Source organism: Vanessa cardui, chromosome 29, assembly GCF_905220365.1.
Source record: "Vanessa cardui chromosome 29, ilVanCard2.1, whole genome shotgun sequence".
In the NCBI taxonomy this organism is placed as follows: domain Eukaryota; kingdom Metazoa; phylum Arthropoda; class Insecta; order Lepidoptera; family Nymphalidae; genus Vanessa; species Vanessa cardui.
In genome coordinates, this window is record NC_061151.1 from 2,386,938 (window position 1) to 2,403,719 (window position 16,782).

The 16,782-nt window shown below is 31.2% G+C and overlaps 3 protein-coding genes across 3 annotated transcripts in view; 2 read left to right on the forward strand and 1 right to left on the reverse strand.

Moving 5' to 3' along the window:
- Positions 1-3,848, reverse strand: part of LOC124541916 (protein diaphanous) — a 67,078-nt gene extending 63,230 nt beyond the window's left edge. The window contains exons 1-2 of the mRNA XM_047119841.1: positions 3,696-3,848; positions 90-153 (exon numbers count right to left, since the gene is read on the reverse strand). Of these exons, the coding sequence (XP_046975797.1) occupies positions 90-152 (63 nt within the window). The 5' untranslated portion in view covers position 153; positions 3,696-3,848. The remainder of the gene's footprint in view (positions 1-89; positions 154-3,695) is intronic.
- Positions 3,849-4,212: 364 nt separating this feature from the next.
- Positions 4,213-8,269, forward strand: LOC124541957. Its single transcript, XM_047119896.1, has 5 exons — positions 4,213-4,407; positions 4,962-5,147; positions 6,141-6,272; positions 6,759-7,055; positions 7,883-8,269. The coding sequence occupies exons 1-5, from the start codon at positions 4,290-4,292 to the stop codon at positions 8,215-8,217; spliced, it is 1,068 nt and encodes a 355-aa protein (XP_046975852.1). The 5' UTR covers positions 4,213-4,289; the 3' UTR covers positions 8,218-8,269.
- Positions 8,270-8,978: 709 nt separating this feature from the next.
- LOC124541912 lies at positions 8,979-13,255 on the forward strand. The gene is made up of 6 exons (XM_047119837.1): positions 8,979-9,280; positions 9,362-9,494; positions 9,786-9,915; positions 10,511-10,605; positions 11,711-11,947; positions 12,471-13,255. Exons 1-6 carry the CDS (start codon positions 9,213-9,215, stop codon positions 12,564-12,566), a joined length of 759 nt encoding a protein of 252 aa, XP_046975793.1. The 5' UTR covers positions 8,979-9,212; the 3' UTR covers positions 12,567-13,255.
- The last annotated feature ends 3,527 nt before the right edge of the window (positions 13,256-16,782 follow it).

Consider the following 16,782-nt stretch of genomic DNA (forward strand, 5'->3'; position numbering starts at 1 on the left):
CTCAAAAATGGCCCAAGGGAACGTCTTAGCCCAGCATTGAGGTTATTTACAAGATTTTACTTGACAATATATAATTAACTTGTACTTACAAAGCCGCTTTTTGCTTTCTCATGGCGGGACATTTTTTCCTTGTTGACATTCAGATGCACCATTCTGAAACAAAACATTCCATATATACTATTATATATGCACAAACAACTCTGCCTGTATGTTACAACACAAACTACTGAACTGAATTTGATGAAAACTATAACGAAAGCTTCAACCCCAAAGAAATATATAGGCTACTTTTTATTGACACCTGACCAGAGTCGGATTTAAAGTTCTAGAGGCCCTGGGGCCACAAAGCAATGGAAGCCCTAGACCAACAAAAGCATGAACACCATATAATTATATTGTTATGAATTAATTAGTTTTCTTTTTAATTTCAATCAGTAAGCTTTGATTTATTTACTTGTATCGGTAACTTTAAAAATATTTAGTAGTAATATTGTTATGATTTGACTATATCTCGGTATTTGTTAACTCGCTGAAAACTGACGTGGCCCCCTCATGTGGAGACCCCAGGGCAGTTGCCCCGGTTGCCCTCCCCTAAATACGGCCCTGTTGACACCTGACGAAACCTAAAACGCGAGCGTACCGTCAGACAACTAGTATTATATAACTACTCTAAAGGACTAATTAACTATGAACACTAAACTAGAAACATTAAAAAATAATACGGAATTTTAAGAATGTCATAAAAAATATATTTTATCTGTAAAAACATTTGTTTTTTCGTAATCGTGATGCTGCAAGATCTGAACGAGTTCAGCCATTTTTTTTTCTTGATGGAAAAACGCATTACGAGCGTCCCCCACGTGATGGAAGGTGGATGGGTGTGTAGGACTCCCCGGTTCCCTGGACGCCGAGTGCGCCAGGGCCACCAGGTTTACAAAATATTGTACTCTGTGTAAGTAAGTAAGTATACATCAACAACAGCCTGTAAATTCCCACTGCTGGGCTAAAGGCCTCCTCTAACTTTGAGGAGAAGGTTTGGAACACATTTCATCACGCTCTTCCAATGCGTCTTGGTGGAATACACATGTGGTAGAAATTCTATGAAATTTGTCACACGCAGGCTTCCTCATGATGTTTTCGTTCACCGCTGAGCACGAGATGAATTATAAAGACAAATTAAGCACATGAATCAGCGGTGCTTGCCTGGGTTTGAACCCGCAATCATCGGTTAAGATGCGTGTGTTCTAACCACTGGGCCATCTCGACTCATGCATATACATATAACATATGAATTTAGTGTACAACTAGTATTTGCCCGCGGTTTCGCTCGTTTTAGGTTGTCGTTGTAATGTGTTAAGCAAAAAAAGTAGCCTATTCATTCATAATAAATTTCATCAAATTCGTTTGTTTGGTCGTGAGAGACAGACTTACAGACAGACAAGTTACTTTTAGCAATTACAATATTTTTATAGTAATATATATTTAATACTCAATGCTATTACCAAATCATATTAAATTTCCAATGCATTCAAATTTACATATATGTGATAAATTAACATTTACTATTTCGTTAATATTTATTGTGTAATGTCATACATGATGAGACTAGTTGTAAATATAGCATTTACCAAGATTATGTCGTAATATCATTTTTTTTTCATGTTATTATATTGTGTCTTTGGCCAGTTATTACTCTAGAATAAAAAACTGAGAAATACAAGTGTATTGATGTATTCAAAATCAAAATAAACCTTATTTGAGTAGGCTTTTATAAGCACTTTTGAATCGTCAATAAACAATTAAATGAAGCTACCACCGTTTTGGAAAGTAGATTCTACAGTTACTCTATTTCAACATTTAAAAAATACAAAGTCAAGTTAGTTAAATAGAATTATTTAAATTAATATATCCTGCTTGGAAGTCAATAGGTAATTAACACTACGCTTTTTTATGATTTCTATTCTATGTATCTCAATAAGTTGACTTTTTCATTAAACAATAATTTGTGTCAACATTATTATCTAGCGTTTCATATGGTTTACTATTTATTGTAAGCTCTAGGATAGGATATTTTAACTATTGCTATTTGTTTTGGATTAAATTTCGCTAATTATAGACAAACTCCAAATTTTCTCATCAGCCGGACGCCCATAATGTCTAAAAGGACAATTTAACATGTTATTACTTAGATTTAACTTTATGTTCATTTATTTTTTTATTTATTTAAAAACTTTATTGAATGAATGCCTGAAGGAAATCGCTGCTTGCCACCCTCTAGTTCAAGCAGAAAATGAAGTCTGTAATTTATTGTTATATTTAATTTTATTCCTTAGAATTATAATATATGATATAACACTTTAGTAGAGGCCTTTGCGCATCACAGGCCAACCAATATGCAACTAAGAATGAAAATTTAACTCATCCATATATTTTTAAGTTAGCTACATTATGAGCTAGTTATATTAGGGAAATGTTCTATTTGTTACATCAATAGAACCCATGGACATTAGTACTGTAAAAAATATAAGACAAGCAAGATTATGAACTAAGATGTTCAGCCCTTTGTGCCTGTAGGTACCCAAACCCATTACCCTACAAACTAGGACACAAAATGATGGTATTAAAACTGAATTTGTATCCTTAATTATATATACATGAAAAAGCGGCATGTATACATTAATTACATACTATAGATAGATTAAAGATCAAAATATTAGAATTACAAGTTTGTTCGATTAATTTATCCTCATTTAGAGGAAAATAGGTTTAATACTGGCATATAAATAACCTATATATTAATTTTATAATCATTTTATGTAATATTAACTTTTAGAAATCGCAAATATATCTAAACTTCCCGTTTAAATCGTTTATATGGCTGTCACAATATAACATTATGTCGATTGATATGCTATGGTTGCAAAGATGAAGTTTAAGACGAGAAAATGGCCAATAATCTATCTTGAATGTATTTCAGCAATTTTCATAATAAATAATCTATTTGAAATTTGCTACACTTTTAGTTAAGGGTTTAAGTTATTAAACTATTAAACTATAAGAATTTAAATTATTTGTATTGCTAGTTTACCAAAACTTGCCATTAATTCATAATAAAAATTATTAAATAATGATTTTTTATAAACAAATTATAATTTATGAACTCAGAAGAACTTTTAGTTATATCAAATTTTATTTGACTCAAGTATAGATAACTATTTCGATGACAAATAATACCTTATAACAATAAATCATGATAACATGAATAGTTTTAATGTTGAAATGTTTATTTATTTAATTTACATCGCATCAATAAATAAAGTTTTGTAATAAAACGTTGCAATAATGTTCAATTGACGCAACCGAAGGCTATGTCCCGCCAAATGTTCACATTTATCGAGGTCGAACCCAAAACGAACAGTTGAAACTTCATATATAATAATGTCAGAACTATACGCTATATATCGTAAAATATACTATGTTTGAGCAAAAAAAAGTTGCTGTATTGAAAAATATGCGGGTCTATTATCATCTAACGGCCTCGCCCGTTTAGTAACGCTGTGTTTTCTATCATAAAAACCTAAAAACACGACTTCATATTCGCCTCAGTACAATCTCTGTTATAACCTAAACAAACTTTCTGATACAAAGATTTTATCATATCAGCAGATAAAGGCTAGATAATATATGTACTTTACCACTAAATAGAGGCTGATTTAATTTCAAACAACTTCACAAACATCACTTTTTGATAAAAACATGATAGATAACACAAACAACGGTCGGATAACACACATAAGCATGAACTAGTGATGTCATACATTGTTCCCTACGACACGATTCGTCAAGCGTCATACATCGTATTCGTATTTTATAGTGATGTTATTTGTCAGCCTTGACGTCAAACTGACAACATATTATGTTTGCAAAGGTAGCTATACTAGTTATAAAAATATATAATTTCAGAATTTTTAATAGCCCAATAGTTAAAATACATGTTAGTATCGAAGAAGATATTTTCATTTGCATAAAATGACATTTAAAAATCTTAAATATAATAACGTATGTTTTTTTTTTTAATTTCTATTATTTAATACTACTATGTAATATAAAGAAGTTAAAACTCTTTAGTATATTAAATATTCTTTATTCGAAAAACAAGCAGAAAGCTTCTTCTTTTGTTATTTTTCAAATTCTTTGTATGTTCTTTTTCATTTGACTTAAACTAACAATGGAAATAATTTGCTGATTCACATATTTTAAGCATAATTTTTTTATTATAAATTTTTAAAATGGATAACAGTCAAGAAACCAAAAAATGTTTTTGTGCAAGATGTTTTCTACCAATAAATTCAGAAGATAAAGTTGATGTTGATGGTCAAAATTTTCATAGAATCTGTAGCATGTGTTGTAAGTTACATTTTATGTTGCAAATGTTTTTAGTTATAACAAATCGATAGTCAAAAAATAGTTTTAAAATATTTTTCATTATACATTATTATCAATTCTATCTTTGTAATACGCTAACTTGTAATGGCTTATCTTATAATTAGTCAAATATTTAAATAAGCTTATCTTGAAATAGTCCTCAACCAACTTTAAAAAAAGAAAGTTCTCTGTTATTCTACATCGCATACAGACAAACGTCTGTATGCGATTATTTTAGGCACTACCGGTATTCGATTTCATTTTTGTAAGCATTGAGTACTTTTTAACATTTTTAAATTTATGGCACAACTCTCAAATTTTGTCCTAATATACTTTATAAAAGATTTTTATAGAGTAGATTTTTGTTACTACTATATGTAAAATACATTTTTTTTCCGTATCTATGCACTGGGACTGTTTAAAGTTTTACTAAATTCAGTTGAAATACCACATCACGCATTGTAAAAGAAACTCATTAAAACCTATTTCGAATGCACTCCTTCGTAGTGTTTATTTAAAAAAAAAAAACGTTATAGGTGTTTGTCGTACCATTCCAACGTCCTTGAAAATGTTCTACGGTCACGTGTTCTGTAACGAATGTTTCAAAAGTCACGTGATTTCGCGATTTAAAGGCGACAGTTCTCGCGTATCGTCAAACAGCTGGTGGATGCACTCGACGATGGGTTCTCGGACATCTGGAAGTGAAAACAAAGGGAATGAAGGTAAACGAGGGAGTTGACAAATCTGAAATAATTTGTTTAAGCTTCAGTTATTATTAGCGACCCGCCATGACTTCGCATGGGTAGGTGCTTGATATGTATCCTTATATTATGACCAAATTACATATAGGCTACTTGTTATTTTGATGTACAACCTATAGTACTGTAAAATTTCATCCAAATCCGTTCAATAGTTTTTTCGTGAAAGAGTAATAAATATAAATTCATCCTCGCAAACTTTCGCATTTCTAGGTATATATCTATATCAGGACAATAGGCGAATTTAGTAAGGTATCATTCAGATGAAAAATTGAAATCTGATCTCGTATATTGTCTCTTGTCTACGTACTTATCTTCTTGACCCAGTAAATACTCGTATCAACGTGTATCTCATTGATGCAGATAAAGTGAAAAATAACTTATTTTTTATTCGATATTTGTGCTAAAAATAACAATGTATACTGTATGTGTAATGTAACAATATATTAAGTATAGTATACAGATCCCTACTTTACAGTGGGCACTTCGAGCAAGCGCCCAGGGCTCAATGACTGATATAAAATGAGATGCATATTTTCAAAATAAAGATTTTGACTTTCTGATACATCCAGAACCTACAAAAATGGTAATAAATTAGTAACTAGGCAATTCAAAGCATATTTATTCGCAATGAAAGTTTTTTTCTTTATTCTAACAAAACAGTGTTCAGTCATAGGGTCGTTACCCTAATATGATCAAGGCTTCCAATAGGTCAAAGACGGCAGTGAAAGTATATGCGTGTAGATACAATATGTGTAAAGTTCCAACTAAGTTGGTTAGCACTGGTTTACAAGAGAATTTTTACGTTACCCTAATATGATCAAGGCTTCCAATAGGTCAAAGACGGCAGTGAAAGTATATGCGTGTAGATACAATATGTGTAAAGTTCCAACTAAGTTGGTTAGCGCTGGTTTACAAGAGAATAGTATAAAAATGCTGAAATTTTCATGCTTTTAGATGATGGTCCCGAAAAATCCGCGGAGAACCCGCCAAAGCGTTTTATTTGCGCTCGTTGCTTGCAATGTGTGGATGAAAGTGATAAAGTTACCATCGGTAACGATAGCTTCCACAGTCAATGTGCCAAATGCTGTAAGTCGCTTCTGTTTAAACGTTGAAACTGGTTTAGCATTAGTAGTATGGCCAAAGTATGCATGTTTCTGCTTGAAATTATTGTGAAGTTTTGACGTAGAAATTTCAGCCATCCTTTTAACTTTTATTCGTATTTGCTGGCTTTTTTTTGGATTAGACAGTTATTCTGTTTTAAATTTGGGAGCGGATTTTAATTGGCGCAAGCACATTAATTTTTCTAATGATTAAGTTTTATTTTTAATTATTTTCGTGCTAATCAGGAAATAACCTCAGCGACGTGTTTGAACATTGTAAAAAATAACATTGTTAAGTCTAATACTTATTATACACTCATTAAAATTTAATCTCATGCACTGAAAGAATACTCATTGGTCAAGTCATAAAAAAATAAAGCTTACAATTGTCTATAGTCATCAGAAACATCCTGTATCGCTTAGCTATTACTTGTAATAAGATTATGTTGTGATCATTCTTAACTCTGTCTAGATTTTTGCCACAAAGTGCCGACGTCAAACTTGAAGATTTACTACGGCCAAGTGTTTTGCGAGGAATGTTTCCATCGCAACGTTCTCAATCGTAATCAAGACAATCCATCGGAGTTCTTTAGGACCTGCTTTGAACAATGGCAGAATAATAGCCAGTTTGCCGAGAACATGAGGGATTTCATGTCTGGGAATAAGGACGCGGCACCTTTCATTTTCATGACACAAGGCCATCAGCCGCCGTTCTGTAGATGTGGAACAGGACCTCAGGAGTGGTGTCAACCCAATGAGCCTCGGAAATGTAAGTCGCTTTCTGTTTATTATTAACTTTGATAGCAAAATAGAAGTTTCGTCTCATTGAACTTGCAATGATTATCAGGAAATACTTACTGGTTCATTTTTCATTGCCCCCAAGAAGGTATTTGCAAATGTTATGTCGTTGTAGAATTGAGCAAATTCGAAAAAGCATTAAGTGAATTACCAAACAATAAGGCATATAAGAGTGGAGATGGCCCAGTGGTTTGAACACGTGTACATTAACCGATGATTTCGGGTTAAAGCCCAGGCCAGCACCACTATATATATGTGCTTAATTTGTGTTTATAATTCATATCGTGCTCGCCGGTGAAGGAAAACATCATTAGGAAACCTGCATCATTCATGCCATATGTGCATTCCACCAATCCGCATTGGAACAGCGTGGTGGAATATATTCCAAAAACACTCTATAATGGGAGAGGAGGTCTTAGCCCAGCAGTGGCAAATTTACAGGCACTAACTTAAGGCATACATAAATAATGGGCTAGTTGATACCTAGAACAATTATCCATTTTAATTTGTCTCTTTAAAAAATACCATACCTAATTAAAAAATCGAAGTAAAATTTAAACCTTAGCCATTAATGCCAAATCAACTTAACGCTTACGCCTTATTCTCTTTTCACTGAAATAATTCTAATCTTTTGAAATCCCAAAAAATGTTGCTCTAGTTGATAGCTTAAATTTGAGAATTTACACAAATTACAGATTTTTAGATTTGACAAGAGGTTGTCTGAATTTTTACTCACATGTATAAGCATTTTATTGCATTTTAGGTGCATAAGAGTTGATAAACAGAAAATATTTACAGCTGCGACCAACTTTACACCATCTATCGAGGCAGACTCTTTGGAATGTTCCTTTGGAAACGGAAACGAAATTGGAAATTCAGTATCCGTTAACGAATCAGCAAATAAAGATAATTCGAACGTCGAAGCAGCTGAAAAAATTGAAAAACTTACGAAATACATTCACAATAGACATGGAAAAAAAGAGGATATTGATAACGCTTGGAAATTTCTAGATCAAAATAAAAAGAGCCAGTCGTTTGATGGTTGGAAGGATTTGCAAGACGAGAAGCTTAGTTCGTTAAAGTGTCCCAAATGTTTGTGGCAGTGTGGCTCTATTTACGTTAATAATATTTGAATATAAATTGTTTGCCGATAGAGATAATTTAGAATAAAGTGTATTGTCATGATTTGCGACTTTTATTTTATAGATTCAGAGTTTTGTTGGTCATTCTTAGAATTTCCTTTACATTCGACATTCCTTTTTTAAATCTTATTTTGACAACAGTTAACTTAAATTATCCATCTCAAATATATAATAACACACTATACTTTAGATAAATCGTAAAGATAGCGTGGCCAGCCGACAGTTGTTTAGTACACAGACATACCATTTTTTACCGTGCATATTTGCTTTTCCAAAGAAAAATCATTCCTTTATCCCAGTAGAGTTGTGCAAGGGAAGGAATACATTTTGATTTTTATGTATAGGGGCCGATTTAAACTCCAGACAAGAGATCTGAAGGAGACTCATATAATTAGTAGGAGACAGTCTTAAGTTAATTGTTCGTTGATGATCTGATTCTGGCTGTTTCGATTTTTGAAGACATCTTTGATCGTGTCCGATTTGCCGTCTCATCGGATTAGAGTTAAAAGATCAGTACACAAGTGTGTATGCACTTGAGCACTACGTTTGCGTAGTTGTCTGATCTCCCTTGAGATAGCTGCCGTGCTCGTTACTGTATTCAGAATAAAGTCACGAAAATACAATTATATTTATAAAATATTAAAACACATTAAACATTTTATTTTAAAACGAAATATATAAAACAAATATCGATTATAAATATTTTTAACCGTCACACTTTGTATCGTCATTTATAATCTGTGTTGTAATTTTGACAAATCATAAATACTAAACAATCCGCAGGTGTGGCTAGTGATATTTAAAAAGGATGAAATTTTAAATATAAACTGCATTTATAAATGAATCATTATATGTAACTAATAACAATATCGCGATATAATAAGTGAAATGCTGTGATGTAATCGAAATACATTTTAAATTTCTTATTCGAAGTTGAAAGTTGTAGTTACTTTTGGGCGTCAACCGTTTTCATTATAGAAACAAACATGTACGGAAGAAAAACGCCTTCAACATACCGTTCTACCCCTTCTGTGTATTCTCATTACACTGGAAAGTAAGTTAACTAAAAATTTCAATATATACGACGATATTTATCAACAAACACTTAGTAATCATAAACTGTATGTATTTTTAGATCATCAACGAACTTACGTTCGTCAAAATCAGTTAGGTCACTAAGAGTGCCATGGTATCAAAAACCAATACTACATGATGCGTTTGTGCTGGACCTGCAAAGGGGATCATTGCTAACAGCCAGTATTTCAGTAGTAAGTTGTATTTTAATATCTAACAATATGATCTATAAACAGCTGAATAAACTTTTCGTAGCTAGTTTGGTGTTCCTTTTTTTTAAAATTCATAATATTTTATTTAAGTGGACAAAGATATCGTAGTTTTTCTACCTTATTTAAAAAAATAATGATCTTTTTTATGAATTAATTAATTTGATTAATAATAAATATTTATAAAGCAACATTGCCATTTTATTAGTAAAAATATACTAAATGATGTATAACTGTAAACATATAATTAATTATGTGTAACAATGCTTTTTTCAGTTTATAGCTCTCTTCACATTCACGCAGAGTATCTTTGATTTATACTGTATGATGTTGGCAACCCCTGGGTCATCTCATTCGGGTCACTATGTGATGAGCTTTCAATTTGTTTATGTTGGCAGTGCACCAGGTAATCTATCTATCTTATTGTTTATTGTGTTAATATCTGACGGGAACCCATTCTTCCTATATATGTCAATGTACCCACCAGTCCTGCCTTTACATGATTCTTGTAATCATGTAAAGTCAGGTAAATAAAAAACTTTTAAAGCAAACATTAAATATATTTGTTTCGAGGCATGGAATGACATAAACCTACTTTTTGCAATTATAATATATACTAATGAGTCTCCTGTCAAACTTTGTGTTTATTCAAAAGAATAGAAATATGTTGATTAATAGTTTTCTTTAATTTTGTTTGCGTTTTTCATTTCTTTTCTACATATACAGACATAGTATTGCTCTGTTAACTAGCCAGTATTTTTTTTGTCCTCTCATATGTAGATTTTTGTTAAATTGGAACAATTTAGTATATTGCAATCAAAATCAGTCTTCAAAATTAGACCATAACTGATTATATATGCGCAGCTATTGTCATGGCACTGGAACAAAAAAGAAGAACTGAAAATTGGCTGTATTAGATTATACATACAAACTTTATGATGAAAACTGTTTAATATACTATCTAACGACTCTCATATTTACCATTGTTTTATTTTTTACAGTTCGTAATGTCCTCATTGTCTTCTCGCTCTTTTCTTGGATTGGATCTATAGCTGTTCTAGTAACAAGCATCATATTGATAGTAGCGTTGAGAAAGGTAAAACTTTATATCATTTTATACAACTTATGTTAGCACAACTTAATTTACTTAGAGCTTGATTTTTCTTAAAATTTTGTAAATTTAACTCAGTAGACTAATTTTAATGTTCATGTAAGAAGTCACAGAAGAATGAATAAAGATTATAATTTATTGATTATTTATTGGCTTAATTCATTTATCACTGAGTAATTTAATGTAAGTTTTATCCAAATAATTGTGTCCATTGTAAAACTATTCAACAGTTAGCTTAATTGTCATTATGCAACATTATAAATGGCTGTTCCTCAAGGATCAATTTTAGTTCACTTTTTGTTTACAAGATGTATTAATGACTAAAACTAGTTATTTTAATGCTATTTATTCTCGCTCATAATGCTTAGCTACACTTTTATTAAAAACGCTATTGCTAACACAAATCATCCTGTTACATATAACAGTTATTTGAAATTTGATTAAATTAATGTAACACTATTCATTATTCTTATTTTGTTAATGCTCTCATCCTGTAGTTAGTTCGAACAGCCAAGAATAAGGTAGGTACATGGCTTATATTTGTGTTTATTTTTTATAGTATTTAATTCATCTCATTGGTCAGTGGTTGGACATTCATAAAAGCTTACCAAATCATATACATATGCATATATAGTACATTCCTAGTGATCAGCAGTCAAGATCTAGTGATGATGTATATTGCATGCATATGCATAACTTAGATCTGGAGCGATTCTATTCCACTTAAATTAATCATAGTTCATCTCGAGCATGTCTAATTTCATAGAAATTCTGTGCGAAATTAATTCCACCAACCCACATCGGAATAGTTGTGGAATATGTTCCAAAATCTTCTCCTTAAAGGGAGACCATCTCCTCGGGCTGTTGTTGTTGTTGTTGTTGAGTTTACTTTCTTTTTAAATGCTTATTGAATGATGATAAAGGTTGCCTGGAAGAGATCGCTGTTTTAGCGATAAGGCCGCCTATTGTACATTTTTCTTTTCTTTGTTTTTATTTTACTCCTATTATTTTTATATTTTTATATTGGTGTGCAATAAAGAGTATATAAATAAATAAATAAATAAATAAAATTATTTTTTTTCTTTTTCAGGAATACGAAAAGCGTATCGTCCCATGGCTGTACACATTCGGCGTTTTCATACTGTTCCGCACTGTGGCATTCATTTTCGCGTCAATCGTCAACGATATGATATTCGCGTATAATGTCATGATGTGCCTGTTCTGGATTGTGTTCTCTGTGGTCGGAGTCTATGGTTGGCTGTTGGTCTACAGTCTGTACTTGGAGTTGGCCGATTTGACCAAATTGGAGGACTTGGCACATTTGAGGGTATGTTTTTGTTGCAAGATTTCTTTGATTTTAAAGGCCCAAACCAATGATATTCTAATAAACAGATATGTTATATCCATACTAAACAACAGAAAAAAGTGTGCCGCGCCGGGGACCGTTTATTTTACATTTCGTTACAAGTAAAAAGGATAGCTTGATAAAAACAATAAGTAGAAGGGACAACTAGATGTTTTAATTACGCAAAACGTATTACTACGTAATTATGATGTATTATAACGTATAACTACGTAAAACGACTAAAGGCAAACATCCCAATTAGGATGTTTTCTAGTCTTCACTTTTTGCGCGTTAATAACATATCTGTTCACTAGAACATCATTGGCCCAAGCTTTTTAAGAGCCAGCTTTATATAGCTGAGTCGATACAATACTGGTTTACAGAGGGACCTTTTACTCTGGAACTTTAATAAACTATGATATTATACAAAAAATAACAGATTAAAGTGACTGAATTATCAATAATGTTAAATTTATAAAATGATAAAACTTTCGTTTATTTATAGATGGGCACAATGGCGTCACTGAACGCCTCGCTCGCTGGATCTCGTCCCACCACCCCCCACTCCACCGTCTCCACCATGCCGGCGTCGCAGATATGACCCATCAGTGACGAGGTGGTACCTCTCGCTGACACAAGCCTCGAGACACCAGTGTGAATAAACAATCAGTTTTAAATAGTGCAGTGATCAGTGCTAATTATAATTATTAATATGAATATGACCACCTACCACCTGCCAGCAACAATTGTTGGTGATCTTCTTCAATGTAACGAAATGTAAGTTAATGCTTTAATAGTTTAAAGAGCTCAAAACTGTTTAATGAGTAAACAATTAATTTCGTCCACCTTTATTCAATTTTTGTAGGTAGTTTTAAAAACATTTTGTCCATAGTATAACCATTGCCAACATTGGGCATAGACAAAAAAATTTACATCAAACTTTTCAGGACATAACTACATATGACCACTTTATTAGACTTCCAAAGTTGTAATAACTTTGCTGACATTCAAAAAGCCAATTTTTTCACGACATAGATTACTTAGATCTTGACCTACGTCGAAAGTATTTTGTCTGTACTCCACCTGCCATTAGAATGGACTATTTATTCAAAGCGATCGCATTGTTGCTTTGGTTTATGTGTTCCCGTCCTAAGTCCTGTCTATACTTTAGTCTAAGGAATTCTGTATATCAGAACTAGCACTATTTTAAGGTTTAAATTACAATTTCTTACCACAAACTTACTATTAAGCACATACAGTTTGGCCCTGAATGATTTAGATTGGACTTTCTATCCAATAGGGTATCTCTTAATTTTCCCATGAAAAGAAGGAGCGCTAATTCTCTAATTTCTTCATGCAATAATAAAATAAATCATATATTATATATTTTGAATCTCATATGATTTATTTTATATGTTTTTTTATTTGTTTGATTTTATAATTTTTTTTGTTTCAATTAGCCTTTATGTATAAGTAAAATATATTTTTTATATTGCTTTGTTTATGAATATTGCTAAGCATTAATTTGCTGGGTATTTACTTACACATAGATGGTCAACAGCAGTGAACATTAGTAGGTACCTACTAATATTCATAAGTAATATTGTTGGATTAAAACTGTACTGGCTGTGCAGTGTAGAACAGTCGAAAAATAATGTGCATTTACTTTGCGAAACTATTAATCAACTTGTTTTAATTAAGAAGTTTAATGAAGATGAACTAAAACTTTCAAACTAATAAACAAATTCAATTTTACTTTGAAATTGATGATAGATAATGAAAACTTATTGACATGAATTAAAAGTCATTAGTATTTAAATTAATTAATGAAATGAAGTACTATTTTTTTTTCTTCTACATGGTATTGACTTTAAATGTACTATGTCGCTAAAGTTTAAATTTACCATAGAGTATTTATATATTTTTAATTAATCGAACAGATAAACGAGTTGTTAAATATTTAAAGAAACTACTCCGTCCATGTATTGTGATCAATTTAAATTACTACATAAATGTATATCAAAATAAGCAACAAGTATTAGTTGTGCTGAAAATGTATGAAATTTTTATATTTATAATTAAGTGCATGTAATACCACTGTTTCATCCTTCTTCACTGAGATGTAGATTAAAAAACATCATTTATTTGCTTCAAGATTTTTAATTGTAGCACAATTAACATATATGTACTAGATCTTAGTTATAGTTAATTATTTTCCACTTACAACCCTGTCATAACTGTGTCTCGAACTGATTACATTATAAGTGAATTTAACAAAGTTCTAAATGAAATCTCTGCACGTTTTTTTAAGATTTTTATAGGATTAATACTTATTAATAGTGCCTTATAGCATTTATATCTTTTATAGAAAATGTATGCTAGGTTCTTTAATGACACTATAATTGTATGAAGTATGCCATATCAAAAAATATTGTACTTTTCTAAGTATACATATATTTTCCTTATGAATTGAGTAGAAGTTTTCAACCATAGCAGATATAGGTAACTGTCTTATATGCTATTAGTTTTTGTGGAATTTGTGGTTTAAAACAATGATATTCTAATAAACAGATATGTTATACCCATACTAAACAACAGAAAAAGGTGTGCCGCGCCGGGGACCGTTTATTTTACATTTCGTTACAAGTAAAAGGCTTAGCTTGATAAAAACAATAAGTAAAAGGAATAACTAGATGTTTTAATTACGCAAAACGTATTACTATATGATGTATTATGATGAAAACGACTAAAGGCAAATGTCCCAATTAGGATGTTTTGTAGTCTTCACTTTTTGCGCGTTAATGACATATCTGTTAAATAGAACATCATTGGTTTAAAAGCAGTTTATTATGTGTAGGATAACTGCTTTGCAAGTTTGCAAACAATTATTTTATATGTACATAGAACTAAGTTGATCATCATAGTAAATACATTTGAGATATATTTTTAATTCACACACCGATAAGTTTAACATTTGTATATACCTATTATATATTGTTCATCATCATATATGATTGACGATTAAAACAGTTAAGATACTACAATATATAAGCATAATTTATAAAAATAATTTACAGGACTGCTAACCTGTGTCTGCTATGATTTAAGATGTATATGCAAAATCTTTTAAATAAAACAGTGTAGAAGTCGAACTAAAGAGTATTTATATGTTAAATTGCAAAATTGAGAAACTTCTACACACTTTAAATAAAATATTCGTCAACCAAGATGATAAATAGCATTCCCTAATTAATTTAAAATAATTCGAATAATAATTGAACATGATACTGTCTGATTTTGATTAAACTTTTGTTTAGATCTTAACAGTTTACTAAGGAAGACTCGTCAGCTGATTATGTGGAACATCTTTGTTATATTTTTTTTTACGAAATCAATATGTGCAAATCACATGGATACTGTCTTACATCGATATCAATTATTTAAAATATAATATTTGAATGTTATACTAAAAAAAAAAATACATTTTAAAAGCATTTTTTTTAAGTTTAAAATCTGTGGTTTTCTTATTTTAAATATATTAGTCTGTAAATAGAACGAAATACATATTGACAATCTATTGGATTATTGTGTGTTGAAAATTATACTGTTCTCACATTAAATATATGATAACTATAAAGATATAATTTTTATAGACTTAATTTAAGTTTATGCAATTAAATAAACAATGTTTCACATAGTATTTTTAATATTAGTTGTATTGTATAAAATGATTTAAGTATAACTAATTCTGTCTTACAATTTATTTGTACAAAATATATGACTTTATTAAAACAAGAACTGTACGAATGGATTGGGAATTGGGAGAAATATATATCTGGTCTGGTATTAAAAGGTCGAATGTAAACCTTATGACAATATGACCTTTTGGTAATGAGAATGTTTGCTGTTTGTATTGTAATGTCATAAGCACAATTTTTTTTTTTCGTACATTTGGAAAATGGTAAAATACTTAGGCCATTTTAGTTCCAGCACTCAGATCTGAAACTTAACTTGTAAGATTGACTTAAAATAAACCGTCCATATTAATAAATTTTATACACCGTCTCTTTGTTTTATTTGATCCTTAATTATATTTAATTGATATTAAAGTAAAGTAAAGTAAAGTAAAGTAAAGTAAAGTAAAGTAACAGCCTGTAAATTTCCCACTGCTGAGATAAGGCCTCCTCTTCCATTAAGGAGAGGGTTTGGAACGTATTCCACCACGCTGTTCCAATGCGGGTTGGTGGAATGCACATGTGGCAGAATTTCGATAAAATTAGACACATGCAGGTTTCCTCACGATGTTTTCCTTCACCGCCGAGCATGAGATGAATTATAAACACAATTAAGCACATATATATAGTGGTGCTTGCCTGGGTTTGAACCCGCAATCATCGGTTAAGATGCACGCGTTCTAACCACTGGGCCATCTCAGCTCTCTCTAATTGATATTGATTCTAGTATTTTTGTGAGTACGGAACAGTGTACAGTAAGGCAAAGAGAGAAAAACTTCTGAGAAAAAATGACTTGTCAAAATAGAACGAGTACTCCTGTAAGGTTTTCTTTAATAAGTAACTTTATTAGTAAAATGTTTTTATCAACTGGTCACACTGTTGGCCACTGGACGGCGCGCGGCATTCAAATCGGCCATCTTGGAGACGCGGACGCGGGAAGTTGATTTTTGAAAAGTCTGTTTAAAAGTCTATATTTCAAAAAAATATAGTTATTGTCAACTGAATATTGGAGTACCATAAAACTACGTCAACTCTTACAGTGTTGTAAAGTCTAATTACAGTATGAAGTGATATTTAAAATAT